This window comes from Pagrus major, chromosome 4 (assembly GCF_040436345.1).
Source record: "Pagrus major chromosome 4, Pma_NU_1.0".
Classification (NCBI taxonomy): Eukaryota; Metazoa; Chordata; class Actinopteri; order Spariformes; family Sparidae; genus Pagrus; species Pagrus major.
In genome coordinates this window covers 21815696-21833551 of record NC_133218.1, presented here as the reverse complement: position 1 = coordinate 21833551, position 17856 = coordinate 21815696, and the positions used below count along the sequence as shown (strand labels likewise).

General features: G+C 40.5%; 1 protein-coding gene across 9 annotated transcripts in view; it reads left to right on the top strand.

Annotated features, from left to right (window-relative positions):
• Positions 1-17856, top strand: part of tjp1a (tight junction protein 1a) — a 67614-nt gene that overhangs the window by 23653 nt on the left and 26105 nt on the right. For 5 of the 9 annotated variants that reach the window (XM_073464972.1, XM_073464970.1, XM_073464974.1 and 2 more), the window contains exons 2-8: positions 12071-12127; positions 13141-13265; positions 14082-14184; positions 14340-14664; positions 14824-14930; positions 15719-15887; positions 16067-16199. In XM_073464972.1, the coding sequence (XP_073321073.1) occupies positions 12080-12127; positions 13141-13265; positions 14082-14184; positions 14340-14664; positions 14824-14930; positions 15719-15887; positions 16067-16199 (1010 nt within the window). In that variant the 5' untranslated portion in view covers positions 12071-12079. The remainder of the gene's footprint in view (positions 1-12070; positions 12128-13140; positions 13266-14081; positions 14185-14339; positions 14665-14823; positions 14931-15718; positions 15888-16066; positions 16200-17856) is intronic. The other 4 variants (XM_073464976.1, XM_073464975.1, XM_073464971.1 and 1 more) reach the window with 1 other exon arrangement.

Sequence of the window (17856 nt, the reverse complement as noted above, 5' to 3'; positions counted from 1 at the left end):
AAGATTTATTAGATTATTGTTCATTAATTGTTGGTTTTTAAAGAGATCTGACCATAATTCAAAGTTTGGCAACATTAACTGTGTTTTGTTTTATGTTTTCAAACATGTCAAAAAGAAGAAAAAAGCAATACAAATCAAAACCACTGTATTCAAAAGTTTTGGCTCAGGATTTTTCAGGATCGGTGGTCAGAAAAAGACAGACGGATGAAAAGATAGACAGAGTCAAAAGAAATGCTGATACATATCTGCTCTCAATGCAGTCTGACATGAATAAATCTGAATCGACCAACAAAAACTAAAACTTGGCTAAACGCTTAACCAACAGGCTGCTTGTGAAATCCTCCACTGTCTGCATTTACTGTGGTGTTACTCGTTCCCAATATCACACATATAGTACACATACTGTATATACAGTTTATATTTAATGGTCAGGTGGCACAGGGTGCCATGACAAAACTTCACCCTTTAAGGGGTACTGTGGTCTAAAATAAGTTTAGGAACCACTGGCAACTAGAGTTGCAGTGCTATACCAATTTCAAGTTATAATACAGTGTACATTTGCTGATCAGCTATATTGAATTCTAGCATTTAGTGTTAATAAAGCTATATGTTAAGTTTATATTGAGTTTAATTTCTGCCAGGACATAATATTTTGTAAAATAGTTTTAAATACCATTTGTTCAGCCCAAAAAATCTTTCTGTTTTCATTCCTTTAAGGGTTATTATTGATAACATAACATAAATATTAATTGATGCTGTGATAAATAAATGGGAGACAAATATAATGTGAGATGGTTATTATACAGTGAAAATCTGATACCATTGCAACCCTAACACTGGCATAAAGCAACAAACATGTGTGTTACTGTCTCTGAAAAGAGACTACATACACCATCACTCCTTTCATCCCACTTCTGTTGTTTAAAGTATGGATTTGGGAAGCAAAACCCAAAATAAACAAATAGCAGATAGCAATTCCAGTCTGACAGCAAGGGCTAATGAGTGATGCAAGGAGAGGCACATTGTTTGGCATCTATTCTGTGTCAGTGTGCATATGCCTCACACCTCTGAAGTGTTGCTGTTGTGGCTAAAAAAAACCACTACCACAGATATAAACAACATAATAAGACACTACAGAAGAATATTAAAAAGCGATCAAAGGTAAGCTTTGATGCAGGTTGTATTTTCCTACAGATCTATTCAGCTGTCAGTCCGATTTAAACTGCTTCATGTCGGCCTACTTGATAATAACTGTGCACTATTCAGCTGTACTTTTTTTGGATACTGAGAAGTAAAGGACTTGGATCAGGACAGTACGGATGTGTCCCCCTCACTCCTGAAGCCTACAGTTAATTATGTTCACTCGCTGTATGTTAACAACAAGATGAAAAGGCTACATTACAGGTTTGCAAAATTTATTCTCTGCACTTTGTAATTATTTCAATCGGTGCATCGTAGCGTGTAAGCTTCCTGTCTTGTAGGCTGCTCAGGAGTTCTTTTTTAGATGTCATTAGAAGTCATTTATGTTATCTTTCTGTGCTTGTGCATCTCGTTAAAGAATGCATGCACCCCCTCCCTATCTCTCATCTCTTGGGGGAATGGTAATTATGTTGCCAGTTAAGTGCTGGGAAATGGCCGCTCCAACAGTAACTCATTAATTCACTATAGATTCTGCCCCACAACATGCCTATTGTAGCCAAGTCCTCAGAAGGCTTGGGAATGCCATTGAGTGGGCTCGGCCTCTTGTTTTTATGGCACCATGTGACTCTGCAGACTGCGAGTTGTGGTTCAGAGTTGTGTAGTTTTAAAGATGTTGTGCAACTTGAAATTTGAAAGGCGTTATGTTTGTTTTGTTTTTTACTACAGTGCCAAATATTCCTCCCAAGTGTCTGTCTCAACATTCAAATGCTGCGGCTCATATCCCATTATCAGGGATAGTCTTTGCTTTTACATTGTGGCAGCATTGTCCTTGCTGGTAGTAGCTAATTTTAGACAGGCAAACATGAGCAGACTGAAAGACCCCTTGCTGAATCACCCCTTTGTTTAACGTGTGTGTCAGTGTGTTTGTGTGTGTACATGCCTGCTTGCCCATGAAGTACAGTGAGTTTCAGCACTGTCAAACCCAACCTTAGTCGAAAGCATCCTTTAAACACCCCAATAATTTTAATGTGATGGTTTCTTTATATATCACAGCACAACATGGACATTCCTATTGCTGCTTGTCTTTTGTCTTTTAACAATCTGTGACACTTTGGATTTCCATGAGCTATTCCAGGCTGATACTAGCTGAAAGACACACATGAAAGATTTTGAGCTGCCCATGAGTGCTACTGCATCAGGATCAAAGGTCTACAGGGGTGTAAATGTACCATCCTTTGTTTTTTTATGGTTAATTGTAACTGTGAGTTATGTTGGAGCAATATGACCTAAATGTTATTTGAAAACATCAGCTCATTATATTTTCTTTCTCTTGTTGCCTCACTTCTAATATGTACTTTAATTAACATAGATTCCGGACTCATGTGTATATATACAAGACTTTGGGTTAATTGCATGATTAAACTTCTGGAGAGATGTTAAGGGTCTTTGTAGCTAATCAGTCTAATTATACAGGGATTCGATTACAAGTAAAATTAGGTCAGCAAGCGATTTAAAGTGTTGGTAATTCAATACATTTTGTTTGTTGTCCAGCCTGGACCACAGCTTTTGAGGTACTTTACTTTATAAAATTAACCTCTTGTGGAAAAGTGCATCACAACATATGACAACATATTGCCTCAGTTAAACAAAGTCAGTAACTTATATGAATTTATAGACCACGACAGTAATCACTATAATTGTCTTAGCCAGACAGTTTGTCTTTTCACCTCACTTTCACTGTCATTGATACTTGTCACTGATACTTGTGTATTTTGGTTCTCTGATATTAAATTGTCCATGTAAGAGTCACTCTATATTATCACAGTATTGTTGATGTGTGAGGGGTAAAGGACTCAAAATGAAATAGCGACGAGGGGAAAAAGAAAGATCCAGAGAGTGAAGAGAGGAAAAGGTGAGGGAAACCATTTGGAATGAGAAATAGCAGAGCGAGAGAGTCAGGCCTTGTCTTCTTATCTGCACATTCCTAGAGTGTGTGTGTGTATGTGGGTGATGGGAGGGGTAGGGTGGGAATACTGATAGTGTGTGAACGCTGATTGGCTGAATCCAAAGGTTGCAGTGCTGGATCTGGTTATCATTCTCAGTGTCTTGGCTTACAATATGTTTCCACAGGCACAAAAACAGAGTACTTGAGTAGAGTGTGCGTATGTGTTTTTGTTTTTATACAAGTCCTTGAGTATGCCTTCATACAGTCTACCAGAAAAAACAAGTGTATCACCCGTGTTTTTATAGCTTTCAGCCCCCCCTCCCCATGTGCCCTCCTTCATATCAGCCCACATAACAATAGATACCAGCAGATAAGTACAAGTGTGATATGCCATTTAGTGCTGATAACAGTGGCTGTTAGATATATCAGTCAGCCTCTACTCATGAAACAATTTCCTCCCATGACTTTCTAATCAACAAAGAAGTCAACCAAACGGACCCCTTTTTAAGTTGTTGAATTTGGTCTGATTATTGTTGGAAGGAAGGAAAATAAGCAGATAACAGAGATCACTCTAAGTAGATACGTATTCATGCATTAGATGTATGTCATTGGGCATCAGTTCAAGGCTAGGACATATGCCAACCCCACCTCAGCCTGCACACCCCAACAAAGAAAAAAAGAACACTCCATTTTAGCAAAACATCTTTTTGCAAATACACATGACTCTTGTAAGAGGAGGCCCTCCAATCCCCAGAGTGGGAACAACTCTCTGAGAAGCTATGTGAAACTTTGAAGATTGTTTGAAACCCACAGCTCGAACTGAACCATTGGGAAGGATTTTGGAAAAGTCAGAATCCCACCAGAAGTTACTATTCTCCTCTGTGACCTCAACACTAACTGTCTCTAGGCGGAGAACATTTTGTGTGGTTGAGCACAGATGACTTTGCTGCTGGATAAGCTGCACATGAGATGCTAGCCTAGCCTAGCTGTGTGTCTGGGTCAGTAGATAGCAGTGAACAGCCCGCTGCACATCAGCTCTGTGGAACTGCAATGTGTTTTAGTAAAAATTATATTCCTCATCATGACTGTGGAAGAAAATAACTTGTTATTTTGCATTGAGTTTTATGAATATTGAGCTTAATACATAAAGTTGTTTCAGTTAATTAGTCTAGATGAACAAATACCAAGAACCAGGGATCCTTTTTCTTATCCTGATTTTTATTCTAATACCTTTACCCGAGCGCTGAGTGAGTGAGTACCGAAGCTGTGTTCCTCTTGCTTTGTCAGTTAAAAATCTGTATATCTCACTGTGTTTGATTTGCTTCAGTAAATTATCAAAAGAGGCTTTATTTGGATTGATTGATAAATAGAACCTGTTTTACGCATCAGTGATAACTGGGGATGCACAGTGATATTGGGACACTATCAACCAATAAAAGCTTTCAAATTAGATCTCCCTGTTAATGACTTTTAGCCTTTATTTAGACGGGACAGCTGTTAAGAGTCAGAAAGGAAAAAGGGTTGAGAGAGGGGTCACATGCTTTACCACCAGGTGAGCTACACAGGCTTTCAAATGAAATATCGCCATTGGCCCAAAATAGAAAATCACCATAATCATATATAATTTTTAGCAAAAATCCAATATCAGGCATCCCCAGTGTTGACATCCTAGTCTGAATTGTGTCAGTTCTAATCTTATTTTAGAGAGAGGTGTATCTCAGAGATAACTGGCGGGTTTGAGTTAGTGTGTGAGATGATGAAATAGCAAACAGGGATTTGATTTTTATTTACCAACGTAACACTGCACAGAGGTGATGGGTGGGGATTGAAGCAAGAAAATGCAATAGATACCTGGAGTCGTCAGTGGCTGATTATAGCACAATCACAACTACTATTTCATCTAGTTGTTTTCAGAAGTATTTTCTCTCCACAAAGTGATGGGATCACATGTGGCTTAAGCTTTGATAAAAGATAGACTTACCATCAGCTAGTTGGCAGGCAGCTGCAACAGTAAGACATGTGTAAGACCCATGTTGTAAGAAACATGCCTGCTGACATGACAGTCTTCTCAGTTCTGCATCCGTCTATCCGTCCGTCCGTCGAACCATCCATCCATCCTTTTCACTCTGTCTGCTCTCATGAGACAGCAGCAATAGACTTCAGTGGGAAGCATGGCTCAGATTAACGTTTTAATCCAAAAGCCTGGATTATAGGTTTTGTATTTTATTCCTACCCTCACTATTCTCGCAGTGACTCTGTGTCAGATAGTTTTCAGTCAGAGGTGTGTGTGTATCTGTGTGTCACTGTGTCTGCATGTGTGAGTGTGTATGTTATGTTGAGGAAAGTCTTGATGGAGGGCTTTTCAGGGAGCTGTATGACAGAGAAGAGCTGCTGTTTGAGACTAATTAACTCAAGCATATTTGAGCACGTCAGCACATCATTGCTGACTGAGGCTCTGCATCATCATCATCGTCATCTGCCTATTGGCTACTTGCCCTCATCTGCACACCCATGTGTGCACACACTTGCAGCCCTCTCTCCCCCCATCACAGCCACAACCTGCCCTAAAAATGGCTACTACTGAATTAATCTGTTTAGTAATGAAGGTGATGGCAGATATTTTGTTTGGTTTGTTATTTCACGTACATTTCACAAGACATTAGGGTCATACATGCTAATCTGAAAGAAAGAATGTAAAGGCTTACATTGGTGGCGTTGACGCATTTGTATGCGTTTGCCATTGAGTGCATGCCCTTGAGAAAGAGCATGTGCGCGTGTCGTTGGAGTGTACTGCTCTTTCCTTTGGGTCCAGTACAAGGGGAGATACAGTTACCATAGATACAATTGCCCCTGTGAGGAAGAGAGCTGCTGGAACAGGGTGGTGGTTTTATCGGAGTTGCCAGTCTAGATGTTTGTGTCAACTTTTCTCATCTTTCCTCTAATACTTGCATCTACCCAGGTTTTGCTGTTGTGTTTTGAGCGCTCTGCAGCACAACAGAACATCATGTTAACTGTGTGTATTTGTGTAATAAATGGCTTAATTTCTATCTTAAAACAAATTATTTGTTTTTGTGCATGAGCATGTTTCCAGTAGTGCCTGATATCCATGGATAGAAAAACCAGGACCAACTAGGAACAACAGTGTGACCTCGGTGTATTTGAATAAAACACAATGAGATGAATCAACCGCTTGCCCTCTGGACTAAGACGTTCTTTAGGTTGCAGGTCGTATGATGAGGTGAGCTATACTAGGAGGAATTTTCAATAGTGTGCGCAGGGATTTCTCTGGACGCTGGAGCTATTTCCTGCAAACAGGAAGTGGAGTGTTTTCCTGTGGGTGCTGTGGCTGCTCTTGCTTACATCCTGCCTCAGGCTATCAGAGAAGAGCAGGCACACTGACCTAAAGCTTTTTCAGGATTTTACCTCACACTTGTCGTCATCTTGAGACACTCACTGCTGCTAGCCTCATTGCTTAGTGATTCTCTCTATACCTCAGAGTAATCTGATGTAAATAATGAATGCTCAAATGTCAGTCCCCACCTATTCTTTTATCTTTTTCTCTACTTCTCCCACATTTTCATCCTGTGAGTTTTCGTCAAAATTGCTTCTTAGTTTCTGTTTTTGATACGCCCACTGTGTGAAACATTCCTGTGGTTCGGATGCAGGGAAGTTGGATGAAGGGAGGAGGTGAGTAATGGACTACTGGACAACAGTTTCATTGGTAAAGCACTGATAAAGAGCTTTTATTGTCCTTCTTCTAAACTTCCTCTCAGCTCATGATTTTACGCATAAGATGACCTCATTCTCACCTGCTTCTTAGTCAGTTTCCTTTAAGTTGATAAACATTATTCTGGTGGATAAGAAGAAAAACAGGGCGTTAGGGGTGTGTGTGACCGCACATGCCTTTGTGCTTAGTTACCTCTTCTGAGGAGGTTGGGTTTTCACCCATATCCGTTTGTTGGTTGGTTTGCCAGCAGGATTACACAAAAACTAGTGAACAGATTTCCACAAAACGTAGATGGAGGATGGATCTCTACCTAGTATAGACCCCATTAACTTTTGTTTTGGATCCTGATCCAGGATTTTTTTCTCACTTTGTTTTTTAGATTTCTTTTTTTTTGGGGGGGGGCATTTTTGTTAATTTTTCAGGGAATAATGCATGGATCTTGATTAAAAAAAAAACAGATATATTTTAGTGGTTGGTATCTTTGAATGAGAACAAAAGGGAACTGTTGGGCCTTGTTGGAGGTATGCGCTCTACTCGGTGCCATTCTGGTTATTATTGTGTACTCAAGTGTAACCCAGGTCCATATGTTTTTGGCTGTTTCTATTTTATTTTTTCCCCAAAATTTCCCCAAAGACTTTCATAAATGGTTGCTTAATTGATGGGTTTACAGTGCATATAATCTGAAGTTGTTGGCAGTGTGTATTCAGTTTATGCAGATCCTATGTAAATGTGAACATGTTTGACGATTATAGAGACTGAGAGCTTTGCGTTGAAGACTTGCATGCTTGACCTGACCCTATTTATCATAGCTTTCTGCAGCAGGTTATTATTGTCTTTTTCATCACTCGTTTTTCCAGTGAGTTTGTCAGTATGCCCAGAAGAACTGGATTAGTCTCTGCCTTTGAAGAGCCTGAGCGAGCTGTTATCATCTGTACTGGCCTGTGTGTGTCATGGTGGGCCAGGCAGGGCCGAGCCAGGCCGGCTGTAGCTTGAACAAAGAGGCCCTGTAGTGTTAGATCATGGCTTCTGTGTGTGTGTGTGTGTGTGTGTGTGTGTGTGTGTGTGTGTGTGTGTGTGTGTGTGTGTGTGTGTGTGTGTGTGTGTGTGTGAGCGCGCACACATGCACTTGCACGGACAAGTACACATGTGTGGTGGCTGCTCTTTGTTTCCCAGCCCAGGGCCTTGCTGGCCAGAGCTCGAGCCTGACTAATATGGATGTATAAATACACTAGGCTGCCGTCAGTTTGTGCAACATCAAGCACACCATTGTTTCACACAACTCTGTGACTTCACAGATAAACCCTTATCCTTTGTTCCCCATCAGTATTTTTATTATTTCTTTACACCAGAAAATGAGACACACTTGCGTTAATGTTTGTTTTAGCCCCCACATGTTGTCTGATCTTTGCTTTTGCGCGATGACTAAAATGTTCCTGTAATAAAATACACAAGATAACCAAATTAGCATTTGACACCAAGCTTCAGCTGTCAAGATCTTTTCCACACAGAAAATTTCTCGTTGTGGATCTTGACACCACATTTTAATCACATTTTACTTAGCTGTTGAAATTGAAGTTAAAGTACATTGTTTACTTCACATATAGTTAAACCAAGCTAATACCTGACTTGTGCTCTGTTATTGCTTGCTTTCTACCGTACTTATACCTCACACCCAGTCAGCCAGCTTGTTAATCATCACTTCACATTGCAGTGATTAATTACTGTAATAATCTCATCTGAGAGTCAGAGCTGTAGTCTCAGTGGAGTAAATATTCTAAACAGCCTAAGAGATGGACAGGTTCTCTCTCCTTAACCATCGTGGCTGTCACCAGTTCATAAGATGTGTTCATCATTAGAAAGTCTGCTTTTTTTTTTAGATGAAAACAGCCGGTGTGATTTAATAGCCGACCTCAGTCCAAGCCAAAGGTTGTCACAAACTGTCCTGGTTCGTGATGTATATCTGTCAGGGGCAGGGCCTTTACTGCTAACAAGCTGAACAAAACTGCACATACTCCTTTGCATGATGGAGAATACTAATATGTATGATATTTTTGTAGTCAATTTAATTAATTAAAACCAACTCAAGCAAAAGAGTAAGCACTCAAATGAATTATTTTCAGCCCTTTTTAGTGTGACATGAAGTGCGACTGCCAGGCTGTAATGTGCCGTATAAATGACAGAAAATCTGTCCTTCTCTAATACAGCACCCACTCAAATGTTAAATAGTAATTTAATTGAAGCAAGGCTATTAATCTGTTAGTCTCCTGTTTCTGTAATGACTCATACAGTTGACCTACGCCCTCTTACTCGCATGTCTACGCCCTTATGGCTCATGCACTCTCACATGATACTGTAAGCTCTGCTTTGAAAGGCTTATGGTCAGTGTTTGGAGGTGTGGGTGTGTAGGACTTCAGTGTTTTCAGAGGGTTTAGATTTGGTGGAGCAAAATCTGTTTTACACTAAAGGTTTATAAGTCCTTGTCACTGTCTTAGCTTGCTTTTGGTTCGATGGTTAGCATTAATTTGTGCATGTGTGAGAGATGGCAAGAGATCCAGGAGCAGATATAAAAAGGCACATGTCATTTAACATGTCATCCTCCACAGTTTTATGTACCCTGTCTGTTGGTACTGTCATATGTAAGTTGTATAAGCTGCCCACAGCCTTGCAGCCTCCTCCTCCTCCCTCTCCCTGCTTATCAGTGCAACCCCACAGTTCAAGGACAAGGCCACCTGCCTGCCTGACCGCCTGGTCACATGACCCCAGGATGCTGTTGTTTCTCATGGCGTAGCCCCCCTCTGTCTGCCTGGACTATTGGATGAATGAATGGATGAACGGATGGATGAATATATCACAAAACACTTTAGAGGAATGGATGTGTTTGGGAATGTCGGCGGGAGCTGCGCTTAAATGGGTCAGGTCCCTTCACACAATAGTGGCATTACTGTGGGAGTCGTAGGGGCAGACGGGGGAGGGGGTGGAGGGGAAGAAGAGATAGAGAGGGGGAACACCCAAGCCCCCTGCGCCAATTATGGACATAAATAACATCCACACAGAGCTGCCATTGGAATGAGGGTCAAAGGGTTAACTGTGTATTCTAAAGGTTCAGGCCAACTGAACTGAGTGGAGTGATTGAAGCACAAACCCACATTAGACCTACAGTAAATGTTGCATGGATTAGTCCCTACTGAACCAGAGGCCTACACTTTAGTAAGGCATTTAGACCGAAGTGACCTGTGTTAAAACAGTGCAGGGGGCTGAATTAGTGGGGGTGTGTTGGTAGGGTACTAGCGAAGCAATGGAAGACAATCCAGGAAGTCCAGGTTTATCTGATGCCAAAACACAGCACAATATTTAATACTCTCTGACAGGTTTTTAAAGCTCTGGAAAGAGGTGGTGGAATCTATTTTATACTCAGAGGAACTCTTCAGATTGTCTGAGTATGAACTCCATCTCCCTCATTCAGTGCATTGATATGAACTATACCTTTAACTCACCACACATCCTCTGGACTTGACCTCAACAGTTAAATACCATAACTCGTGTAAACAAATGTTTTTGGGTAATCATGTTAAATTCTTAACTTTAATGTGGATATTCACAATAATCAAGTTTTGGGCTGCAACTAAAGATTATTTTATTATCGATTAATCTTGCTGATGAATCAATAAAGCGTTCTTTATCTATAAATTGTCAGAAAATACAAAAAAAAAATTGAAAATTGCGCCTAATTGACTTAATAGTTTTATTTGTCAAGTTTTTTGTTTGAAAGTTAATTATGCAGGTGATTTTTCATGTTTAGACACATTTAAGCATCTAAGAAATCTGTCTTCTTGTCTTTGAGTTCAGTTGAGTCTTTTTCCCAAATAAAGGCACAGTATTATATGTCTGGGCATGTAAAACATCAGACACTGTGTTCTCATCCGATACAGTCGGCAGCATTGCAGGGTGAACCTCCTGCGAACTGTGCAGTTAGGCTAAGGGAAGGTGATGACAGTAATGATCAGGATGATGTCAAAGATGATGGGTGAGATGGTTTGGGGATTAGGTGCTGATTAAGGGGTGAGGGAGTGAGATTATCACAATGATAGGGTGGACAGATGACATGGTGTGTTATTTTAAAAAGCTGATTATACCTAGAAGTTGTAGTAAATGAGCACCCTGCCACGTGTGGTGGTGTTTATGTTTTCCTTCCCCTGCCACACTGGACTGTGCTCAGCACTCTGCCACAGACAGCTGTACCATCACTCCCTGCAGGCAGACCGACAGACAGGACAGCAGTGTTGCTTCATCAGCTGGAGGGAACTGGAGTAAAGCTGTAATTTAAAACTGGGGACATAGCACTCTGCGATTTAAAATAAAACAGTCTCCTGAGACACAAATTGAGGAGTGTCTGTTTGACCTTTATAGTAGTGACATTATCACATTTTCTGTGCTTCTTGTGGAGTATCGGAATGGCAGACACACAAATTAAACAAAAAAGAAAGCCTTTGCTGAAAGATGAATCATGCATTAAGAGAGTGTGTGTGATGTAACTGACTTAAGAGTATGAGTGAAAGCAAAAGATGCCTGCCTAGCGTTGGTTTAATCCAGTGTGGCAGGTCAGAGGAGCATCTAAATACCTTCTTTGCTCAGATGACCCAGCCAGGAGTAATATAGCGACATCTGCTTAGTCTTCTGAACCTCAGTCTGTCTCTGCCAGCCGTTTACTCATGTTGCTGTCATTCATAATCTTTTCACATGTAGACTTTTGGGAGTCCAGGACTTAGTTGTGCAAATAAGCAATAGAGTCGACCTTGCAAAACAAAAACTCTGTCTGATGACACTTAACAGGATATGAAAGCACATCTAGTTTTAAAACTGTCACTCTTATCTAGATCTACATATAAATTATGTTTTGTTTGCAGAATTTTACCAGTCATGTAATGACATATTGTGCATGTGTGTTATGTCTTGTTTACAGAGTAAATAAAATACAAGAAATACACAGAAGAAAAAAATGCTATACTGTAAATATTGTCTTGCAGTTACTTGGAAAGCCACTTTTTCTTAACTCTTTATCTCAAGAGAGATATTGAGTTTTGAGGCTGCAGTCCAATAAAACACCTAAAAGAACCATAGTCTGCAAGAAAGGAATATTATAAGCTTCACAAAGACCATGTATTTTTCAGGCTAATTCCTGTATGAGACAGCATTTGGTTAAACATGTGTGCCTGATATATTGGCATCAAGATACTGATCCTTTCCTTTTTTTGTTGCAGAGTGCAGCGATGGAGGAAACAGTCATATGGGAACAGCACACAGTGACCCTTCACAGGGTAAGTGTTTACCACTCTTTAATCCACTCTCCCCTTTCTTCTCTTTTGTCTTTTTTCCCTCTTTGCCTGTCTCTGGCATCCTAAACTATGTCTTGTGTGTTCTTCACTTTTTCCTCCCTGTCCTCTGCCCATACACATCTTCTCTCTCTCTACTGAGAAGGCCAGCTGTAGCAGCAGGATGTGTGGTACTGAAACAATAGTCAAGGAAACCCAGATGGCAGGAAACAAGGCTAAGGAAGACAGAATCAGCATCCACTTCCTTACTACTTCATTTCACTTCCTTCCTGTATGGCTCCTTAACACAGCTCCAGGGAAAGAGCGGGATGATAGTTTTACTTTGTGTGCTTTTTCGTCCTGTGTCACATGTAATTATGATAGATTGTACTAACCTCAGTAGCTAAGATCAGTACATATGACTGATTACCTCCTCTGGCACGATCAGCATCATGCTAACTATCAAACTATTGAAAGCCATATTCCCCCAGAGAGAGCTAATAAATTAATTTAGTCATTGTCTTGCATGCTAAATTTCTGAATGTACTTGTAATGAGACAGTAAACTCTCAGTTGATGCTATTGTGCCGCAGGATTGTGTAGAGCACCTGTCTAGACTGGCCTGCTTGCTGTAATCTAATTAGCAGCGGCTTTGAAGCTGAAGGAGCAGCCCAGAGTGGCCTGCGGTTCTTAGCCTCACAGCTCTCCTGTGTTGTTGTGGTTGTATGATTAGCAATTTACATCACATGGCTTGCTCCTTTGGAGCTGGCTGCATAAAACACAACACTCCTTAAAATATCCATGCACTGTAAATGCATAGTTTTGTTCTTGTGCAAAGTTTTAAACCATTCCTCACTGTACAGAACACACTACATTATTTTACCTAAATAACACTCTTGTTGATAATTAGCCTGCAGACAGCCTATTAGCCTGTTTTTGTTTACAGCAAAGCCTGAGACAAGTCAAGTGTATGTGCTAGTCAGTAATCATCCAATATTGTGTGTATTTCTGTGTGTGTAGGCCCCAGGTTTTGGGTTTGGTATTGCAATCTCTGGCGGGCGAGACAACCCTCATTTTCAGAGTGGGGAGACGTCCATTGTGATATCTGATGTGCTGAAAGGAGGTCCTGCAGAGGGACTGCTTCAGTAAGTCTCTGACTGTTACCATCAATATTTTGTGTTATGATAATGCTGGATTTTTTACGGATATTAATATGTACACACGATAGAGTGCTGCAGGAATGAGTCCTTAAAACAAGCTCCTGTTCACCACTGGCCACCTCATCCGCCTTATCCTTGTTAGCCTCCTATGTTTCACCTTGAACATGATAATTAGTTAACTTTGGCTGATTTGACGCTTTACTCTGTACTTACTTTGCCACCATTTGGCATTACAATATCCACACTGGAACTACACAATGAAGTTTTGTCAGAAACAGTAAGAGGTTCTAGCAGAACAGTGTTAAACGCATCTATCTAGATGGCTGCCATAACCTGAAGACAATGCAAACTCTTCTAACTCTAACTTTACAACTTGTAGATTGACCAATTTATAGTATAGTGTAATGAGACACTTAGTGGTGGTGACATTGAAGTCATGCAGCCGCAATGTAGTTTGTTAGCTTTTTTTTTTTTTTTTAGCATTTCACATTTACACTTCAAAAATTAAAACAAACTTGTGTTTGTCGCAGAGCTTATTTTGTAACAATCCAAATTCCGATTGAAGTATCCCATAGGCTTGTTTCTCGAGGGAACCAGGGTGATGCTAACTTCCGGGTTAGCCTACAAGTATCATCCTTGCAGCACTCTATAGGGTTGTGTCAGATTAATTAAAGTAAGCTCCTGTTAAATATTTCCCTTCTTCCATTTTATTCTACATAAATATCGACCATGTTGGTATGAATTGTATAGATTGACATAGATCTCTTCAAGTATTTAGACATTGTTAAATGATTCTTGCAGAGAAAATGATCGAGTGGTGATGGTCAATGCAGTTTCTATGGACAACGTAGAACATGCCTATGCTGTGCAGCAACTCCGAAAGAGTGGCAAAAATGCAAAGATAGTAAGTTTGACACTGAAGACATTTAGCAAAATATGAGTTTTTAGATGGCATGAAATTTTGTGACTCACAGTCAGCCCTGAACATAACTAATACTGCCATGTTTACCTAAAAAATAACTTCCTCTTTAAAACTCAAAACTTTCTATCTATTCTCAGACTATTCGTCGGAAAAGGAAAGTGCAGATCCCTGTTTCTCGGCCAGGGGACAGGGAGACAATGTCAGAGCACGAGGAAGAAGACAGTGATGAGGATGATGGCTATGAGCACCACACTGGTGGTGGCAGAAGTGCCTATGAAGGAGCGAGCGGAGGCACGGGCACTGGCAGGCGTCACGATCGTGAGCGGAGCAGCAGCAGCAGACGGGATAACAGTGCCTCGCGGGAGCGCAGCATCTCTCCGCGCTCTGATCGTCGATCACAAGCCTCCTCTGCTCCACCCAGGCCTGCCAAGGTCACTCTTGTCAAGTCCCGCAAGAATGAAGGTGGGCAGCACAATGTCCAAGAATCCAATTTACATAACATTTTTGATAATGTTTGTACATATCAAACTAAAGATTCTGGAGTTTCTCAACTTTACTGGCGCTCACAGCGATGGTTCACTTGATGTGCTCTGTTAATATTACTTTGTTATACTCTATAAGCAGAGTATGGACTTCGGTTGGCCAGCCACATATTTGTCAAGGACATCTCCCCGGAAAGCCTTGCTGCCAGAGATGGGAACATCCAGGAGGGAGATGTTGTACTTAAGGTAAGAGAAGAAGTCTTTGCATGAATGAGCCTATGAGTAAGACAGGTTTTAGAAGTGGATTAAACACTGTAGTGGAGGAATGAACTGATAAAAAGATTATTAAAATAAACTTAAAAGATGGATGTGTAAAGAAAAAGCTTGAAATAATGTCAGTAACAGTAGTGAGAAACAAGTATCCGGTATTCTTTTTACTGAAAACTTTCTCTTGTCTGCTGTGGTAATTGAGCTGCTGAAAGTGGATCTCAGAGTGAGGTCACAGTTCATTAGTATGCAGGCTCACCAGCAGGAATACCACACATTCCATTATTCCTTTGAATTTTTATCCACTCAATCTCTAAGGAGGAAAATATCCTCCTTCACAGTGAAGAGATGCATTCAAAATCCAATTTAGTGTATCAGTTGTTCTGAAGAGAGGCGGAGGCATTTTGTAGTTGAAATGTGATTGCATGACAAAGACCAACAGAAATAGATACTTGAATAAAGATAATGAAGTTTTTCTTTATACAATATATATAATACAATTCATCTTCTTTGGACTCAGTTTCTCTGGCAGCACTTAAAACATTGTAATCCTTTTTTTATTATACATTTATAAACTTGTTTATGACATTGTTTATTTAAGACATCATTATTGTTATAGTAAGATTGAACTGGACTGTTCACAATGACTAATTGGCTGGTGATGATCACATAGTTTCCATAGTTTTGTGGGCTTTACAAGAAAAACTGCAGTGAAGATGACTTGTTCTCGCATTTCTTGTCCTGACCCGCTCCTCTTCCTCCTGCAGATCAATGGCACAGTTACAGAGAACTTATCACTGATAGATGCCAAGAAGCTGATTGAGAGGTCAAAGGGCAAGTTGAAGATGGTGGTGCAGAGAGATGAGCGAGCCACACTGCTCAACATTCCTGACCTTGATGACAGCATCCCATCAGCCAATAACTCCGACAGAGATGGTGAGACAAACATTCATGTTGCCTTGTTGGATGTAGCTGTGACTGACAAAAAACAAATCTGTAGTGTTTTTAAACATCAGCAAGGAATAACTTCAATCATAAAATATTTCTTGTTTTAACTCTGTCTTGATTTATGCCATTGATTAAATGTTAATGCGCATTTGATTTAAATTTCACAGACATTTCAGAAATACATTCACTGACATCAGATCATTCCAATCGATCCCATGGGCGGGGTCGATCACGTTCGCCTGACAGGCCTGAAACATCGGACCACCTCCGTCACTCACCTCGGCAGATCAGTAATGGCAGGTAAGCGAAGCACACACATACACTCACATACATCTGACTGCAAATCAGGTGATGGGACACAGCTGTCACACATGCCACAGTCATACATCCATACTCCCACAGCTCCAACTTCATACATCATTTTCACACCCCCAGGTTAGTGGGTGCTGAGTAAGTACCTTGCACCACCGATGAATAAATCAATAGATAAAGACATTGCATGCATAAACCATCACACTCCCTCTGGAGCCATCACTGAGTTCCAATAATGCCTCGCTCGGGGAGAGGACTGGTGAAGAGGAGGGATTGATTCATCTCCTCCTGGTGGACCAAGGTCTTGTTTTGAAATGCACTAGATCTTTAAACCATTTTCTGTACAGAAAGTCACCTTCAAACAGCACAAGGTCATCTCAGCTTTAGAGAATTACTCATTTAAATCTTGCAAAACTCGTTTTTTTTTACTACTTAACACATTTTTTTGCACGTTGCCATTACATGTTTAGATTGCTTAAACATCAGTGCTCGAAATAAGATCTGTATTTTATCATGTGTACTGATTATGTACTGTTCTTATGATTTATTCTAATGTCCGTACTGTCTGTGTTTCCTCCTCTTTTCTTACTACCAGTTGGCGTTTCCAGTAAGTTGTCTTTCTTGTAGTTTAGAGTCTGTAGCTTCTTGTAGCTGACAAACAACATAGATGGCAAAGAAGAGCTAGATGAAAAGCGATGCAAGTGAAACTACAGTGTCTCTTAATTAGCGTGAAGCTTGAGCAGTGTACCCTTACAGCAAGATATTGAGCTTGGTTGAATGGGTCAAGATGATGAGCTCTCTCTGATGTGAATCCAGCTGATAAAACAGGACTGGGGAGTGAAACAGGCTTGCCACTTTGGGAGCAGAACCATGTCAATCTGTCAATGGCTACAGCGATAAAAGACAGGGTATGTTGTTGGTTCTGTTTGATATTGTGAAGTAGAAGTGGATACTGAATCAAGGGCCCTGAATCTGTGCTACCTTCAAGCACTTGCTCTTGATTGAGCTGTCAGAGTCTTCTGTAACAAGACCTCTATTTCATCATGTTTGTATGGGCCTCGGGGTGCAGACACAGTGTGCTGTCGAACTCCAAACAAAAAGGATGCACCAAAAAATAGAGAAAATAGACAATTAACCAGAGGTGCTATTTCAGGAAGCAGTCATTTTCAAACTCATTGCCATCAAACAGGCAATTTTCTCCAGATGTCTGTGGTCTTGATGAAATGAGGGTCTGACTATGACAGATGCAGTATCGGTGTCAAACCTGCTGTTTATAATAAAGTCTCCTCCTAAAGGACAAAACTAAACTTAAGCTAAAACGCCAGTAGGTGAGGTATTACTTACATTGCTTGCTTAAAACAATCTGTTGTAGCTGTAAGATGCTAGCTCAGTGTGCTGCTGCTAGTTTCACTTTCTGGCTTACTACAGTAGTTGCTTGACAGTCATTACATTTAACTAAATTAACCTCCAGTGCTGTCATTTCAAGATGATGCATTGGGTGAGACTGTGGAGTAACCATACTTGTTTCAATGCAGGATGAGAGCAGGGTCACTGTTTCACAGATTTCTACCGATGTAAGTGAATTCATTCCTCTATAACAGGCCAGTGTGTTTGTTTTAAGTATTTATCATTGTAATATTTTTAT